The 18,576-nt window shown below is 37.5% G+C and overlaps 2 protein-coding genes and 1 pseudogene across 3 annotated transcripts; 2 read left to right on the top strand and 1 right to left on the bottom strand.

Moving 5' to 3' along the window:
- The first annotated feature begins 793 nt into the window (after positions 1–793).
- On the top strand, positions 794–2,427 carry LOC137712682 (zinc finger A20 and AN1 domain-containing stress-associated protein 4). The gene is made up of 2 exons (XM_068451813.2): positions 794–995; positions 1,405–2,427. Exon 2 carries the CDS (start codon positions 1,518–1,520, stop codon positions 2,085–2,087), a length of 570 nt encoding a protein of 189 aa, XP_068307914.2. The 5' UTR covers positions 794–995; positions 1,405–1,517; the 3' UTR covers positions 2,088–2,427.
- A 3,693-nt stretch (positions 2,428–6,120) lies between these two features.
- Positions 6,121–10,526, bottom strand: LOC137713267 (purple acid phosphatase 22). The gene is made up of 5 exons (XM_068452556.2): positions 10,334–10,526; positions 9,840–10,131; positions 7,173–7,729; positions 6,942–7,030; positions 6,121–6,580 (listed from the first exon to the last, which is right to left on the bottom strand). Exons 1-5 carry the CDS (start codon positions 10,484–10,486, stop codon positions 6,352–6,354), a joined length of 1,320 nt encoding a protein of 439 aa, XP_068308657.2. The 5' UTR covers positions 10,487–10,526; the 3' UTR covers positions 6,121–6,351.
- Positions 10,527–14,535: 4,009 nt separating this feature from the next.
- Positions 14,536–17,587, top strand: LOC137713268 (putative purple acid phosphatase 20; annotated as a pseudogene). The gene is made up of 5 exons (XR_015955846.1): positions 14,536–14,739; positions 15,569–15,868; positions 15,956–16,530; positions 17,023–17,111; positions 17,236–17,587. The product of XR_015955846.1 is annotated as a putative purple acid phosphatase 20 (transcript).
- The last annotated feature ends 989 nt before the right edge of the window (positions 17,588–18,576 follow it).

The following is an 18,576-nucleotide window of genomic DNA, read 5'->3' as shown; positions in this document are numbered from 1 at the left end:
TGAAAATATTGAAACTTCTTAATCAGTTTTAATACTGATTTCAAACCTCGATAAACATCAAGAACACAAAACATATGGATTTTAAGTGCACATGTTAAAATATTTAGAAATGCTGATGAAACTCTCTTAAAAGAGGAATTTTCTATGTACTTTTTATCACCTTATGTTTATAGCATAACGTTTTATAATATTGACACATTAATTGATGTTAAATTGTGAGATGACATACAGTCCATGAAAAATCTCACTTTGAAAAACGTCTCCATAATATTTCTTGTTGATTTAGTTACAATTATAGTCAAACGATATTATTTACACTAAGGGGTGGACGAGTGAGCTAAACCTTATAATAGATTAGCCATAATAATATAGTTCAATTTGTCTTTAGCGAGAATCGAATGTAAATCTCTCACTTACAAGTGAAGAAGAATATTATTAGACTAATTTAGTATTATGTTTTTCATTTGTTTATATATTGGTTTAAAATATATTTTTTCTAACAGGTAATGGGTCATGTCATATTACTTGTTAATATTAAAGACTCGATTTCGAATCGAATCATACTACCTATTTATTTTAACGGTCTTACACGACACGACCTGTTAAGATATCGGATATGACACGAAAATGATATGAATCCAAAAAACATAAAATAACCTGTTAAGATATCGATTACAATACAAAAAACACGACACGCATATTAGGTCTAGTTATAATTTAAATAGAAGAATGACGCGAAGGTGACAACATTCTTGTGCAACAAATAAAATTGCTAATCAATCATATTAACTTTGGACGACGATAATTCTACTTTTGTCCCGTTTCCCCGCTCCTTCCCTTCTTTAATATGATATAATTAATATTCCTCCCTCTGACCTTCTCGATAATTCTTCCGTCTTAAGATTCTAAACCCTCTCTCTCCCTCCTCGTTCATATTCTTATCCCCTCTCCTCGCTTCGCTTCACAAGAAACTCTCTCCATTCCTCCTCACACAGGTACTGAAATCTCTCCCTCTCCCACCTTATATATATATTTTTTTTTTTTTAATTTTTTTGGTAATTTTCTGTTTGGTAGCTGAGAAAATTAAGGAGGAAAAATGAAAGAAAACAGATGGGAGAATCCAGAATCCGCTTCGTTTGGTTCCGAAAAATTAGTTTCCAAAAACGCGGATCCTCTGGCCGCTAATGGTTTAATTTGAGCCGCAGGGCTCGCTGTTTTTTGGAGTCTGGGAGCCGGAGAGCGGATTTTCTTTTTCCTTCATTTGGTTTCTCAGCAACCAAACAGCATACCTCAGGATTATTAATTATTAATTAATCCTCCGGTTTCTCAAAATAATTTAACGGAAAAGCGTTTGAGATTTCGTCAATTTTTTTTTTTATAATTATTTTGTACTCTCGATCGCAGATCAGTTTTCCGAAATCAATTCTCTTTGGCGAAGACGACGACGATCTGATCTAATCGAATCCGATCGGCGAATTTAAGAAAAACAAGATCTTGAGGCGAAATTGGAAGCAGACATGGCGGAAGAGCACAGATGCGAGGCCCCAGAAGGTCACCACCTCTGCGCAAACAACTGCGGATTCTTCGGCAGCCCGGCCACCATGAACCTCTGCTCCAAATGCTACAGAGACTTCTGCCTCAAGGAGCAGCAGCAGGCCTCGATCAAATCCACCGTCGAAGCCTCCCTCTCCGCCTCCGCTGCCGATGCCGCTTCTTCCTCTCTCTCCGCTCCTTCTTCCCCGCCTTCAACATCCTTGCCTGCCTTTCCGCCAGCGATCGAGACTCTCTGCCAACCTCCGCCCCCGGCCTTGACTTTGCCGGAGGTAGCCGGAGATATAACCGGTGAGCCCGCTGAAGTTGTCCGGGCTCCTGAGGTGGCTACGGTGGTGTCTCAGCCGAACCGGTGCACCGTTTGCAGGAAACGGGTCGGGTTGACCGGGTTCAAGTGCAGGTGCGGGACCACGTTCTGCGGGGTTCACAGGTACCCCGAGAAGCACGCGTGCTCGTTCGATTTCAAGACCCTCGGGAGGGAGGAGATCGCCAGGAGCAACCCTTTGGTCATAGCCGAGAAGCTCGAGAAGATTTGATCCGGGCCGTCGGATCTTAACACCTTTGTCAAAATTCAAATCGGTGATCGGCGGGTTTCAATCAATCAGGCTGTCCGCGGAACCGACGATATGATCAGGGCCGTTCATCGAGCACGCGTGGGAATTAAGCTGATATAAATATATTTTCTGTTCCCCTAGCTTTTTAATTTAATTTTATATTAGCTTTTACTATAAGTTATTGTGGGATTTGGCTTGTAAGTTAAAAAACCAAAAAAAAAAAAAAAAAAAAAAAACGAATTTCTTGTTTGGGAGTGAAATTTCGGGTAGATTTCAGTGTTGATTCGTCTCTCTTTCGATTTAATCTTCCATCGTCGTCTCATGGTGCGTCTTGCTTTCGATTGTTTTTTTTTTTTTTTTTGTCAAATAATAGATTTTGTTAGATTAATCACCAACAAAGTTTGATTCACGTCGTCAGGATTTAACTCATTTTCACTACCGTAGAAAAAGGATTCCTTTCGATTGATCACTGTCGGCAAACCAAGTCGCAACACATAACCTTGTAGGGTATGGTTTGATGTTGGCTTGTTTAAATGGAAAATTATCTGCCTTTCGATTGATCCCTGTCGGCAAATCAAGTTGCAACACATAACCTTGTAGGGTACGGTTTGATGTTGGCTTGCTTAAATGGAAAATGATCTGCCATGTTGTGTGCTTTTAGAAAAGGATATTGTAACGAAACTTTGTCGATATTGTTCACTTTAACGAAAAATGATAATTATACTCTAAAAAATCACTTATGGTAGTTGTAAACACGAATTTTCCTGAAACAAAAACACGTGTACAAAATAATATTTTGTATTGATTTTGGGGTTACAATCTCTTTTACAATTTGATCATCTGATTCTATCTTGGTAAAATGTAGATATGTGGATGGGTTGTTGATCCAAAGGGCCGTCGGGGCTTGATCTTAGGATGAACGGTTGATGAACGGATTTTCAAGGGCTTTTGGGCTTGATCTTGAAGAACGGGTGTGTGGATTTATTGATGTTGTTGATCCAAATGGCCGATGGTGCTTGATCTTAGGATGAACAGTTATGCGGATTTATTGATGTTGTTGATCCAAAGGGGCCGTTGGGGCTTGATCTTAGGATGAACGGATGATGAACGATGAACACTTTATTCAAGGACCGTCGGGGCTTGATCTTGAAGAATGGTTGTGTGGATTTCTTCAAGGGCTTTTGGGCTTGATCTTGAAGAATGGTTGGATGTGTGGATTTGTTGATTTTGTTGTTCCAAATGGCCGTTGGGGCTTGATCTTAGGATGAACGGATGATGAACGATGAACACGTTTTCAAGGACCGTCGGGGCTTGATCCTGAAGGAGGATTTGACGAAGAACGAAGAGGGCTTTCTTGATGATTAGGGATTTGCCTGAGAGCTTTAGAGTTTCAAAACTTCAAGGTTTTGGTGTGATGTGAATTGATGAAATGAAATGAATGAAATTGGCTTCTATTTATAGAAATTTTCAAGGCCTAATTTTGAATATAATATTCAGATGAAATAAATCATTTATGCCATCTGTTGACACGTGTCCTATTTGATGACTTTTCCGATTTATCTCGATTTTTTGTTGAGTCACACGCTATGTGTAAAATTTATGTGACAAGTGAGCGATGAAATTTTAATTATTGGTCAATATTCATTTCACCGAAATTTCAATGTCTACAGTAGTATTCACTTACAACACTTTTTGTCCCTTTGATTAAAACTTAAAATTTTCAAACTCTTGTCATTAGTTTTCCTTACATGGAAAATGAAGATGACTAGGGCTACTTGGCCCGAATTTAGGATTTTTTTTCACTCATACTCTTCCACAATTTCGAATCAATCACTCGGCCCTTTACGCCTGTCGCTACCATTCCCTCTAGATTTGATGGATCTCATCACAACACTAGTTCGTTGCGCTACTTGAGTGTTTGGGCCATGGGTTGGTTAGGACAAATTATTTTCTTTTAGGTTTTTTAGCTAAAATTGTTTTTGAGATTAGTATAACAAATGATCGATGGTGGATAAATTCAAGGATCACTTCTATCAATTTCAAATCTCAAAGATCAAAAGTAAGACACTAAATTGTAACTAAGCCCATGTTTGATGAGTAAATTGTGTCATAGATTTAAAATTCGAAATTTGAGTCCATAATGACGGGTTTTGTAATCTGACATGACCATGGTTTACAAAGCTGATCCCCTCAGTCTTCGTTGTCGTCCTCTCTTCTTTCTTTGTTATGGCAACAAATTCCAGCGTTCTTCCTCCACTTCGGCGACAATTCCGGCTAGCTAACCTCTTCGGTTGTGCGACTTTCTCTCATCTCCTTTGTTCTGGTGAATCGGAGATGTGATTTTTCAGGTGTGGGTCGCAAGTCATTGATGGTGGTATCTTTTTATTTTTTAATTTAGTTTCCTTAATTTATTTTTCTGATTAATTTTATTAAAAGTTTGTCTTATGTTGAAAAACATTGAAAGTTTAATTATTTTAAAAAATTAATAACCATAGTTAGTCCAGTCACGCTGGCTTAGTGAGTACCAGACAACGGGCATAAATTGTCACATCCAGGCTCAGGCCCCCACCACATCCTGGGCTCGACTCCACCGTAGCACGATATTGTTCGTTTTTGGCCCCTACCACGCCCTTACGGTTTTGTTTTTGGGAACTCATATGAGAACTTCCCAGTGGGTCACTCATCCAGGGATTGCTCTCGCGCGAACTCGCTTAACTTTGGAGTTCCTACGGAACCCGAAGCCAGTGAGCTCTCAAAAGGTGAAGCACTAGGAAGTTCTCGTGTGAGCTCCCAAAAATGGCTCGTGCTAGGTAGAGATGAGAATATATGTATAAGGCTTACATGATCCCCACCCCTGAGCGATATGAAATCTTACATAAATCCAGTTAAGTCTCATCCAATTCAGTCCAATACTGCAAGTCATATCCATGACAATTCATGCCAGCCCACCAACGCGTCCTTTGAGTTTCTTTGACTTATTTACAGTACCCGATCTTTCTCGGTATTGCGATTGTAATGTGGCAACTTTCTTTGGATTTGCATGTTTGCCACCTTTCAACCAGCAGTGATGGTTTGGTATTGCTGCGCTTTGAAAAAAAAGTTGCTTCTGTTGTGCTGTGAGAATAAGCAGTTATGAAATAAAGCAGCAGAGTGTTTGGTAAACTTTTTTGTAAAAGTGCTTTTGAAAAAAAAAAAAAAAGAGTATTATAGTGTTTGGTAAGCTTTTATGTAAAACAGATGTGAAAAAAAACCAATTTTTCAAAGCTGGGTTTTGCAGCTTCTTGTTTTTGGCTTGTTTACCAAACACAAAAACAGCTCCCAGCTTTTTTTTATACTAGTTTTTTTTAGAATCACCTCAGTACCAAACTAGGCCTAAGAATGGGTTTGAGTTTGGCTTTAGCTGGTGTTTTATGAAGAATTTTCGGTGGGGAGTGATCCGTCTTTTAGGTTTTTTAGACTTGCCTTTGTGGCCATGTTTGAGAGAAAAACCCTTTTGGAACTAAGACATAATTTTAATGATATCATTTGTCCAATAGATATTCGTCACGTGTTCAAAAAGCGAATCACTAGGGTTTGGATGTTCATAATCATCGACACTGAAATGCAAGCACACATCCCACTAGTAATAGTGTATGAATATGATCATACTTACTCATCACGTCATGTTTCCTTGGAAAAGGAAAGACTAACAAACAATGAGTTATATGGGCATGACTTTGGTCGTCTTGCAATTTGCAATAGGAATCTAACCCATTTGTCGTACGTTTGAGTATTTTGTTGACATCACAAATGCTAGCTTCTGAGTTGTCTCTAATTATTTCGCAACAATGCGGTAATTTAAACAATTCTAATTTGAATGGAGATGGATTCAAACTTCTACGTAAGGAAACACGTTCACCGTCTAGACCAATTAGCTTTACTCACGTTGGTAAATCTGCTTCTTTTGCAAACGTTTTCAGGACCAACAAGATTAATTACAACAGTTGATTTTTAGACAGAAAAATCACAATCCAAGACAAAACACAATCTGATGTTTAATTTACACAAACTTGTTTTTTTACAAAGCATCCAATACAGAAACATGATAATAAACTAAGAACTCAAAGGTAATAATCCACACCTTGCACTTAATTACAAAAGAAGAATTTATAAATATTTGCACACAGAAACCTTGTAACTTCCAATCTTTGCGAGATAAAAAACAAGAAGGCTAAGATATTGTATACTTTGTGTGTAACATGTGAGCCTATAATTCATCGTTAACGGATGATGAACCCACCTTCTGGTTCCCAGGATGTAAGCATGCCTTGGAGCTGCTCAAACTTTCTAACCAGAGTTGGTCTTTTACAACGGAGTTTGAGTCGTTGTTTCGATGCCATCCCCAAAATGCGTGTGTTTCGTTTACTATTCTGAGTCTTCCATGTCCAAAACTAGGCTCTCTGTACAAAGACAGAGGGGAAGCCGGATCTTCGAACCTACATTTATAAAGATGGTTAAAAGTTTGGTTATTATGAATGGAAAATTAACACACACACACACACACACACTATCTTCTAAGATTATGTAGCTATGGTCCGTTAAATCTTTGGAGAGATAAATTCAAACTTAGGTGCAAGGAGACGGGCACGGTGTATGTCGTAACCAACAAGTCTAACCTACATATGTTTGAATATGCAGAATGAATGTAAAAGATGGTTTCGTTTTTTCTTTTTTTTTTTAATTTTTGAAGTGTCTTTATAATCTCACGAACAACTTTTAATGTTACCATCAAGGTATCAACAATCATAATAACATCCTAGCAACACAAAATCTTGACCTAAAATAAAGAGTACTTACATTAACGCTAGTCCTTCACGGTTTCCACCATCACCAACGGTCATATATACCGGACCACATGGATCAACTTCATTGTTGTAAACCCTAGTCTGCAACATTATATGGTTAACAATGTTAGAAACCCCAGTTTTCATGCATCAATCATTAACAAAGTTAATCATATTATACACTATTAGCCATTCATTAATGTTAACGAATTTGCACGTAAGGAATCAAATTAATCCAACTTACAAATCGTTCATACGCATGAACATGCCCTGCAAAAACCACATCCACCCTTGCCTTGTACAACAACTCTTCCATTGCTTGCCTCATGCTCTCCCCTTCACCCTTATGGGCAGTATTGGTATTATACCAAGGTGCATGCAGAAGCACAACCACCCACGGCGTCACCTTCCTATCAATCTTCGCTAAATCAGCCTGAAGCCACTTGTACTGATCCGACTCAGCATCAAACTCAGCATAGGACCCCAGCATGATGACGTGGGTCCCGGCAACCTCAAAAGAGTAGTACAAGTTGGAGGTGGACCCACTCTCTTGGTAGGGCATCCGCCACCTGGCATTGTAGGCCATGAAGCCAGGAGGGAAGCTCTCGATTTCATGGTTGCCTTCTGTGACCATCCATGGGCGTTTGCTGGCGTAGGGCTCGACAATGCGGCCGAAGGAGTCCCAGAGGGGTTGGTGTGAGTTAGCGTATGACAAGTCGCCGGGGAGGAGAAGCACATCGTAGTCCATTCCTCCGATGTGTTGTAGGGTTGATTTAGTCCATTCAGTCTGACCTAGGTCGCCTGAAAGCAACACATGAACATACACACACACACACATGAGCAATGTTACATTTACCAAACTTCGATCTTATAACAAATTAATGTGACAGACGCAAGGCCGACCTTGATATTGTAGGGTTGGCAAACCATTAAGTTTAATAATTTCGAACCAGGATTACTGTATTTAATATGTATGCATATGAATTTGGGTGTTTAAGGCGGTAGCCTTACTGGGCTCCCTACAGGGTTGGCTTTGGACTTGTCAACCAATACACCAAATCGAAGAACAGGAACGCTCTAATGTTGGGTTATTCTCATATGTTATTATATAAACGGCTGGTTTAAGCGACATGGATTAGATTGGAAGTGCTCCTATAATGAACCTGAGTTCGAATTGTCCTTTGCGTAGCTTATCATTGTTGCCCAAATAAAAGGTAAAATATTTCTATTTTCTTCAAGACCGACTAGGCCTTTCTACAAAATTATGAGGTCTAAGGTGAATGAGTGGCGAATATTCTCAAAGCCACACACACAAATATATATGAATCCAAAACATATTAATCCCTTTGACAAAAAAAAAAAAAAATATTAATCCTTATATAAAAGCCATATAATCACAAAGTTAAGGAAAGTGAATCTGAAGCTAAGCTTTTGGTCTCAAGTCTCTGATTATATATATTGTTCCACTTGAGCAAAACCCATTCTTTTTATGCCAGAGTTGATTTATCGGAAGATAAATAGATAGGGCTACTGCTGATTCAGGAAGACCCCAATCATATATAAGATTCATCCCTTACCAAGATTAATTTTTCTTTCATAAGATAAAGGTTTATTTACATTTAGATAGCACATAATTAAGAGAGAGTGACTGAAATGATGATTTTACAAACTTCAATACTTGAATTAATTGAATTTAAAATGACGACCACATATTAATTAAATCTCAACGACATTACCGATCAAATATGAACAATATATCGATAAAATCTAATTAATTTAGTACCCATGAAACAGTTAAATGGTCATTTCAGCCAACCCATTGTTGCAGAATCAAGCAGGCCTCTAAAATTAAAATGAAAAAGAAATATAAACTTGCAAACATGCAAGCTGACGTGTTTTTTTGGTCAAAAGCGCTGATATGTTGTGTTTGTTAGAGTATGAGTATGAATTAGTTATTAGAGCCGGCTGTAGTGATTAATTCAAATAGATACGGAAAAGTCTTGTTTGAAAGCTAGAAGTTGTCCTTTTTCTTATACGAATAGAATTTTATATTGGAACTGTAATATATATATATATAAATATATAAAATATGGATTTTTTTGATGGTTTTCTGCGATGATTCTAATATATAGGAGAATCATTAGAGTGTTATGTTATAAATAATGGACATTGTTGTCACAAAAAAATACGCTCATTATTGAACCAAAGACTTATTATTTGTTTGAGCATTGTGTATCGGATAGAGAGGAGAAACTTACTATTGAAATCGGCTAAAACTTCATCTTCTTCTATTTTTAAAAGAATTTTAACAAAAAACTCCTAATACTGTTCATTTTCATGAAAAACCACATTTTTACACTAAAAATTAAATTCTGGTACTAATCATTTTACCCTTTATTTTGTCCTTATCGTTAAAACTCAAAGTTTTCAAATCATTTTTATTAATTTTTCTTATTTTTAAATGTCAGATTATTTCTTACAGTTTTAATTAGGTTTTTGCAATGTTTACTTAAATAAACAAGGCCAGTCCCACGACAGTACGACTCAAAATAAACGTTTCGAAGACGCAGCTAAAAAGTTTGCGAAACTTGCAACTTTTCCTAACGAGTGTTTTACATTCATCTCCAACATTTGTTGTCATTCCGCTTGGACTGAAAGCAACTATAAATAGCTAACTAACCAACTCTATCGTACTCCCCAAATATATACATAACATTCCTTCTAATTCCAGAAAGACGCTCATCGATAGTTCATTTCATGTGACAAGCTACTAAATCTCCACTCAAAATTATTGATCGATAAATTTCTTGCGATAGTGAAAATTTTATCCTGTTAAAGGTGTGTTTAAAATTTAGATTCTGACAACATAACATTATCTTAATTTGAAAGAAAAAAATGTAACTTAACTTACCGGCCACTGCAAATTCAAGGGGAAGTTTTTGTGGGGGTGTCTTGAGGGAGAACTCGGGGCCTGAACCTCCACACCTATAGAAGTATGTAGTGGCAGGCTCCAAGGGACCAATGGTAACATGGTGGATCTTCCCGGAGCTGTAGGAAAAGTACTTGTATGATGTGTGTTCTCCAGTTGCCTTCCCATCATATATCCCAGATACCTTTCCATACTCCACAAGTGATTTAACATGCATGCTTTCAGTAACCCATGAAATTTTCATATGATCTTTTCCCACTAGTGAAATATGCACCTAATACGACGTTAAGAAAACAATCAACAAGAAATTATAATAGTCGGGTGTTAACTGTTTTTTCTGAGCTCAAAATTATAGCATGTTTCGGTTTTCTTCCCCATTACTTAGAAATAGTGAGCTGCCGGTTCATGTACAAGATACTATCATTACCGTCCGGACAATTAGACATATAAACTGTTAGAATACCCATAAACTGTACCTGTTGAGGGTCCTCATCGGAACCAGTGTGATGGGTGAATATTACTTCGCGAGGAGGTTGTCTAACAAAATCATCATCTTGTGATTTTAGATGTTGAGGGAAGAGACAGATGATTAGGAGAAGAGAGAATACATGACGATATAATTTCTCCATTTTTGCTTTGTGAGAGCTATTGGATACGAATATTTCCAGAGCCTTGGAGAGATATATAAGAGGGTTGAGGGGGCCGGTTTGAAAAAATGGATAGAATAATAAGATTGCAATGGCGTGTAAGTATGGCAATACTTGCGGCAAAGCCACTGACGTTCTAGGATTCTCAATCTTTATATCTATAGGATAGTTCTATCCAGCATAAATTATTAATGCAGATTGGGCTTTGCTTGGCTCTAATCTTTTAATTAACTTGGTTAATATCATCAGTTTAGTGATCATTTGAAGTAAGGCCGAGTCTAATTGCATGAGCTTGTAACTAAACAAGACATTATATGAAGAGATTGAGCCTGGCCGGCCCTAGACTTACAGGGCACACCCTACACATGACATTTGATAAATGATGATACGCAGTAAGAGATAATTAAGAACATGTCCTGTTTTACCCACGCCAAAAAGGCCAAAAATAGAAGAGAAAAAATACGGTGGGCCGGTAAATTTTAGGCTTTAAAAGTCCTCGATTCGAAACTTATGACAAGAGGTTGCTAACTTGATTAGGTGACTTGCCAGCAACAAATTTCCTTCATTGACGTGCAGATACATTTTATTTCCAAGCACTCAATCCATCCTGAAAAGTAGTATTAACTAACTTAATGGATATGTCAGTTGAAGATACCTTTGTGCTGTAATTATTTAACAGATCATAATGTGCCATATTAAGAAACATAAGGCATATTCTTCAGTAGATATATAATATATCAAAATGTCTTTCAATGAGAGCAAGTTTTGTACATTAGACCAGTTCATCAAAAGCCAGAAATTTTTTAGTGTACTATGAACACTATCACGTGGTATAATTATTACATTCAAATTATAACATCCCATATCGATCAACGAAGAGGGGGTGATGTGCTTTATATGTACATGCCCACCTCCTATAGCACGAGGCATTTTGGGAACTCATTGGTTTCGGATTGCATCGGAACTCTAAAGTTAAGCGAGTTTGGGCGAGAGCAATCCCAGGATGAGTGACCCACTGGGAAGTTGCTCTTGAGTTCCCAGAAATAAAATCATGATGGAATAGTAAGCTCAAAACAGACAACTGGGAAGTTGCTCGTGAGTTCCCAGAAATAAAATCATGATGGAATAGTAAGCTCAAAACAGATAATATCGTACTACGGCGGAATCGATCCGAGATGTGTCAGAAATTATAGAATTATATTCTAAATATATATCAACCATATATTATTCTTCCATACCATAAGACGTATAATGATAAGATCACGTTACAGCATTTTATGCACACACAAACATAGCGATCTCGAATAACATCCCTTTCTTTGTAAGGTTTGACGTGGAACGATTTTAAAGCTAACTTTTAATACATATCGTATGTTTATGTGTTAAATAACGCAGATCATTAATCTGAAATAGTGATCCAATCAATGAAAATTTGAATAAATGGTTTCAAATTCATATGACATTTTAAAACATGAAAAGAACATTGCTCATCGATGAATCAAAATATTTATAGGACCGGAACTGAGCATAACTGGAACCGTGGAAGTACTTTTTTTTTTTTTTCGCTTTTCAAAAAAAAAAAGTACTTTTTTTTTTTTTTTTTCTTTCTTTTGAGCTTAAGCTGAGTTTGAGCACCTTGCTACGCGGCTTGACTAGGCTTCTTTACACCTATCTTAAGTTTTCTATTCTTTAGAAAAGTTAGAAGCTACTCGTTACTATGAGGTGATCTCAAATAGTATTCTATCATTTGTATCTTTTTTTGAGAAAATACTCATTACTATTTGAAAAATTATTTCCAAAAAATGTTCTTTTTTAGTCATATACATATCTGACACTATTTTTACACAAAATTTACTAAACATTAAAAAACTGTTGATTGTACTCACAACAGACTTAAAATTTTGTTTACCAAATGCTAGGCTATTTTTATCACATCTAGCATCTCACACGGCACTTTCAAAAATGATTTTCTCACAGCACAACAATGTCAAACTAAGTTAAAGAATCACTCTATTGGAAAAAAGGGTTGGGCTAACCCATACAATGGGTCATCAAAAATTTAGTCTTAAACTCGTTATTTGCAAAATTAAATTTAAATCCTCTCACTTAGTTACTTACATGTCACTAAAACAGTGGTATTAGTGGCCCATTTTGAGAAGGGAGTTGAATTGTTTTAGGAAATAGTCTGCCCATTTTAGAAGGGAAATCAATTCAGTATAATACCTTATAAAGCTTTGACAAAAAATCTGAAGTGTGGATTTGCTCATGTATTATTATCAACCTTTTTAGCATAATCACATTGAGAGCTGATTTGTTTAGCTTTATACATTTTTTTTTAAATTTTTTGTCATCATATTGAATAAATTAAATAAAAATAAGTAACAAAATTGAATAAATGTGTGTAGAAAGAAAAAATGATGTGTCTTTTTGTCATTTTCCAAATGTTTTATGATTATACAAGTTAATTTCTTCTTCCATTTTTTTAGGGCTGGTTCGGTATGAGATACTGAACCAGAAATGACATATCAAATCCCAAACTAAAAATTTTCAGGATGAGAATCCGACGACCGATCTTGAACCGAAATTTCAGGACTCCCGAAACCGAACGTGCATCAAAATCCAAATCATCTAGATTGAAATTGAAATCATATGAACCTACATTAAAAACCTAAATTGAAATAAGAGAGTGACAATGAGTCGAGAGAGAGAGACATAATGAAGAGATAGTCAGACGGACTCGTATCCTCCTCCTGACTCGAGCCCCCAATTCGAAACCTTAATTCGAAACCCCACACACAGAGAGAGTGGAGAGAATCGATGGTGGGGGATGAAGCCATGAGGTGTGGTGGTGGCCGGAGTGGAGAGAGTTTGTTGGAGTCAGATTGTGAAAGGGTTGGTGGTTGTTGAGTTTCGAATTCAAGAAGGAGCGATAGAGAGACAGAGAGAGTCTAAGACTGAGTGAACTTAAGGCTTAAAGATTTGAGTCCTTCAAACAAAACAAAACTCTTGGTGAGGATCGACGATGCTATCACCTAAGTTGCTGCCATTCCTGCAACGTGTTTTTTAGTAAGGGATGGGAAGTCGAGAGATAGAGATCAAAGAGGTCAGTCGAGAGAGAGGTGAGTCACTTGTGTGAGTGTGATGTGGTTAGATTCGAAGATGGCAAATGAGAAGGAGGAGAGAAATCAAGAGAAATTGGCGAGGATGAGAGAGCATGGTGAGGTGAGGTCGAGAGAGAGAGAGTGAGTGACTGAGTGAGGGTTTTATTTGGATTCAACGGTTGAGATTAAATCTCAACCAAATCCGACCGCTATTACAATTCCAAATATATATTCAAAATTAAATAATATATATATTTTTTATTTCGGTTCAGTTCGGGATTACCGAATGAATGAAAATGTGAGACCAATTCCCATACCGAAATTTCGGGATGGATTCGGGATTGGGTACCGAAATTTTCGGAATTTTTGGTTTGAGATTTTTTCGGTTCGGTTTGAAATTTTCGGTATTTTTTTCCACCCCAACATTTTTGAATTGAAATACCCTCTAAAGCACCCTATCATCTTTAAGCATTGATGGATATCGCACTTCCTTCCTCTAATCCATCCATTGGAGATATTGAAAATGCTAAATCTCCACGGTTCCAACTTGCCAAATGCCGACATACATGGGATCTGAAAAAATCCTGCTACTGCCAAAGTGAAAGGCAATGAAACGGTGGCCGCAACACACCCCCAAAACAACAAACACTAACTAATGTCCGGACTCAACAATCGCCAAATCGGTGACGAAATCGGCAGCCCAAGTGGCTAAGCATTTTCACACTCAAAATATGAAAAACCCATCGAACGACTCAAATTTGCTCAGCTTATGTTATGCCTTTTGGAGACGTGTCCAATTGTGCGACGTCCCACGTATCACGTACCAACCGCGATGTGTTGTTCCATCGTTAAATTGGCATTTTCTGTTCTATTTATACGAGGAAGAGGAAAGAAGCAGACATTCGCTTTCTAGATCATTTTCTGGTGAAATTAGCCAGAGTTCGAGAGTAGTCTTAAACGTTAAACATGGCGGACGTCCAACGCTGGCCGGGACTGGTTCTCGCTGTTTTTACGTTAATTGGCCTGGCTTTGCCGGTGTTGTTTGGTGCATTTGTCAAAGGTTATAATCGCCCACCGCCTCGCAAGAACCTCTCCGCCCCTGTGGATGATCCTGGTTCTGCTTCTCCAATACAGGTACTGTTCAATTATTATTATTAATATTTTAATAAACTGATACAAGTTTTTTTTCTCTGCCCATAATTTAATTTAATTTAAAAAAAAAAAAAGAATAAGTAGTTTTTATTTTTCTGGGGAATTTGAAAGCAAAATTGTAGGCTTGGACAGTGGTGAATTAGGCCAACATGTATTTTACCAGAATGAAGAAATCTGTTTAATTTCTTATTTACTTACCAACCACAAGAAAAGAATTAAGAGCTTGTTGGGAAGTGTTTTCAATTGAAAACGTTTTTTGAAAAAATTATTAATTCCAAAATCACTTGAAATGTTTATTGCAAGCACTATCAATTAAGTGCTTCTCGTAGAAAACACTTCGAGTGTTTTACTGAAATTTACTTGCATTTTTATTAAAAGTCAATTCCAAAAATATATTTAAAAATGGTTTAGTCAAATGAATGGGAATAGACATATGTGACATAAAAGGTCAAATGGGAAGTGTTGCATATAGAAGATTTAATTTCCCTTAACGTCGTCATTTAGTATTACTGTATGATGGTATTCTACCTAGTGTAGATAATATTGTGTGTTCTAGAAAAAAAAATATTGCCTTCCACACCGTATCCAATTTTTCTTTTTTTTCTTTTTTTAGTAAGGCTTTAAAGCCCTTTTGTTTTTTATTTATTAGAAATTATCTACTCCAATAAATTGAAGATCAGTAATGGTTCTAGACCAAATGATGAACATTAAATAAATAAAAATTAGAGATTTAAAACATCATGCTCTTATTAGATGGTCCATATTTAAATGAGCCGTAGCTAATATATCTGCTGATTATGTGCACATGCAGGTGCATACTTCAGTAGTAGGCGAGGACAGAATGAGGGTGGCATGGATCACAGACATCCCTAGTCCGGCAACAGTGGTATATGGATCATTTCCAGGTGTTTATGAAAGCACTGCAACTGGAAATACAAGTGTTCCTACACCTACGGAATAATATACACGTATGGGGATATTCACGACGTCGTTATCGGTCCGTTGAAACCCAACATGCAGTACTACTACCGCTGTGGCTCCTCTCATTCGGATCCTGAGTTCAGTTTCAAAACCCCGCCTGCAGCATTCCCTATCACATTTGCAGTCGTAGGTATGTGTAAATATTTAGTAGCACATATATGCTTAATTAAACAAAATTAAATGAATGAAATTAACCATCTACCTACATGCTTGGCAGGTGATCTTGGACAAACTGAATGGACCTCCTCAACCCTCCAACACATAGCCAAAACAAACCACGACATGTTGTTACTACCAGGAGACTTATCCTATGCAGACTTGCGCCAAAGTAAATGGGACTCATTTGGCCGTCTGGTGCAGCCACTGGCAAGCCAACGGCCTTGGATGGTCACACAAGGCAATCACGAGGTCGAAAAGATCCGGATCTTCCACCCGCATGCCTTCACCGCATACAATGCGCGGTGGCACATGCCATATGAAGAGAGCGGATCAGACTCAAACCTCTACTACTCATTCAATGTAGCCGGAGTTCGTGTGATCATGTTGGGGTCGTACACTGATTTTGATCCTAGTTCTGCACAGTATCAGTGGTTGCAAGCGGATTTGGGAAAGGTCGACAGGGGGAGGACGCCGTGGATCATCGTGCTTATCCATGCTCCTTGGCACAATTCTAATAAAGCTCATCAGGGTGAGTCTGAATCTGTTGGCATGAAGGAGGCCATGGAAGATTTGCTCTATCAAGCTCGTGTTGATGTGGTTTATGCAGGGCATGTACATGCCGACGAGCGTTTTGTAAGTATTTTCCTTCACTTGTAATGTTAGAGCCTATCACATTTTGCCCTATCTAATTAAGTCATTTATTTTATTTTTTAATTTATTATTATTAAGTGGAAAGAGTTCAAAATTATTACAATAGTTTAATTATGAGAGGGAGAGTTTCGAACCTGGGACGCAGGGGTGAAAACCCAACACCCTCTAACAATAATCACATGCAAATCAAGTCGTTAATGAACAGAGCATGACACACTAATAAACATGTACTTAATCATGTCTTTTGCCACATAAGTAACTACATTAGCAAATCCATTAGTTGGTCATACTATGTAAAAAGTGACGTTGATGCACTAACTAGTTGACAAGTTAATATGACGATAATCACTCGTTTTGAGCCTACTACTCTTACAAAAATTCACATATACATCCGAAATCAATTAGGATTGCTTTTAATTACTTGATTTGGTTGAATATATTACTAATGATATTTTTTTTACTTTGTTGTTTTAGACTCGCGTTCACAAGGATCAAGCTAATAATTGTGGTCCAGTACTTATTACCACTGGAGATGGTGGCAACCGTGAAGGCTTTGCTAGCAAGTAATTAAGTTGGCTTAATTAGTTGCAGTTCTTTCCATGGGTTCCTTAATTATTTCATACATTTTTCTTGTCGCAAACTGACACTTTTTATTTTTATTTATTTATTTATTTTTTAATATTTCAGGTATTTGAATCCGAAACCCGAAATATCGGCTTTCAGGGAGGCAAGCTTTGGGCACGGGCAATTGGTTGTAGTGAATGCAACCCATGCACAGTGGACATGGCATCGGAATAGTGAAACAAATGCAAGTGATTCCATTTGGCTCACAAGCCGCGAATCCGATCCTGCCTGCAACAGGTCAACTTGTAATTAATTAAATAAAATAAAAGTATATGTGTTGAGGGTTGAATCGTTATATTATTCTTCTCTCTAGGAGACATATATATAATTGTACAAGAGGTCCAATAAGTTAGGGAACAAGAATCTCAAATATACAATGAATCAATCATGTAAACCTATTCTGATTACATTCCTAAAACATATAGTTGACTCACGCTAACACTCCCCCTCAAGTTGGTGCGTAAATATCACCTAAGCCCAACTTGTCGAGTGAGTCTTGAAAAACCTTCACTAACACTGCATGAGTTGACACATCAGCTAACTGTTCTTCAGACCTCACATACAGAATGTCAATCAGCTTAACGTCCAACTTCTCTTTGATAAAATGTCCTTCCACTTCCATATGTTACTTACAATCATGTTGGATTGGATTGTTGGCTATCTTTCTCGCTACTTGATTATCACAGTATAACAACATAGACTCCCGAGGCTTAAATCCTATTTCAGTCAGAAGAATCTGGATCCATAACAATTCAAATCCCATGTGCCATACCTTGATATTCCTCCTCGGCTGTGGGCCTGGCCACCATGTTTTGTTTTTTACTTCTCCAAGTTACAAGAGATTTCCTGCCACAAATGTAAAGTAACCTGACGTGGAGCAACGATCAGTAATGTTCCCAGCCCAGTCAGCATCAATATACCTTTTTATCTTCATATGTCCAGGCTTCCTGAAAATCAACCATTTCCAAGGTGCACCTTTCAGATAACTCAATATACGCATTACGGCTGCCATATGATCCTCACTAGGAGAGTGCATAAACTGACTTACAACACTAACTGCATATGCAATATCTGGCCTTGTAAGCGATAAGTAAATTAGCTTACCTACTAACCTCTGGTACCTCTTCTTGTTAGTTGGAATTTGATCCTGGTATATTGCCAGGTGATGATTCTGTACGATGGGGGTTTCTGTTGGTTTACATGCCAACATCTCAGTTTCAAAGAGAAAATCTAGCACATATTTCCGCTAACATAAGTAAATACCATCACGAGAACGAGCAACTTCAATTTTGAGAAAGTATTTCAAGCCCCCTAAATCCTTCATCTCAAATTCTGAGGAAAGATAATTTTGCAGTCTCTTTATCTCTTATGTATCATCGATCTCTTATGTATCATCGCATGTGA

This window comes from Pyrus communis, chromosome 14 (assembly GCF_041283825.1).
Source record: "Pyrus communis isolate YQ-2024b chromosome 14, ASM4128382v1, whole genome shotgun sequence".
NCBI classification, from domain to species: domain Eukaryota; kingdom Viridiplantae; phylum Streptophyta; class Magnoliopsida; order Rosales; family Rosaceae; genus Pyrus; species Pyrus communis.
This window is presented reverse-complemented; position numbering and strand designations above follow the sequence as displayed.

Bases quoted from the DNA above. Each gene is read 5' to 3' on its own strand.
- LOC137713267 (XM_068452556.2), bottom strand. From the start codon at position 10,486: ATGGAGAAATTATATCGTCATGTATTCTCTCTTCTCCTAATCATCTGT. The intron at 7,730-9,839 runs GTAAGTTAAGTT...TGTTGCTTTCAG, and splicing joins CCTTGAATTTGCAGTGGCCG to GCGACCTAGGTCAGACTGAA. The intron at 7,031-7,172 runs GTAAGTTGGATT...ATAATGTTGCAG, and splicing joins TTCATGCGTATGAACGATTT to ACTAGGGTTTACAACAATGA.
- LOC137712682 (XM_068451813.2), top strand. From the start codon at position 1,518: ATGGCGGAAGAGCACAGATGCGAGGCCCCAGAAGGTCACCACCTCTGC.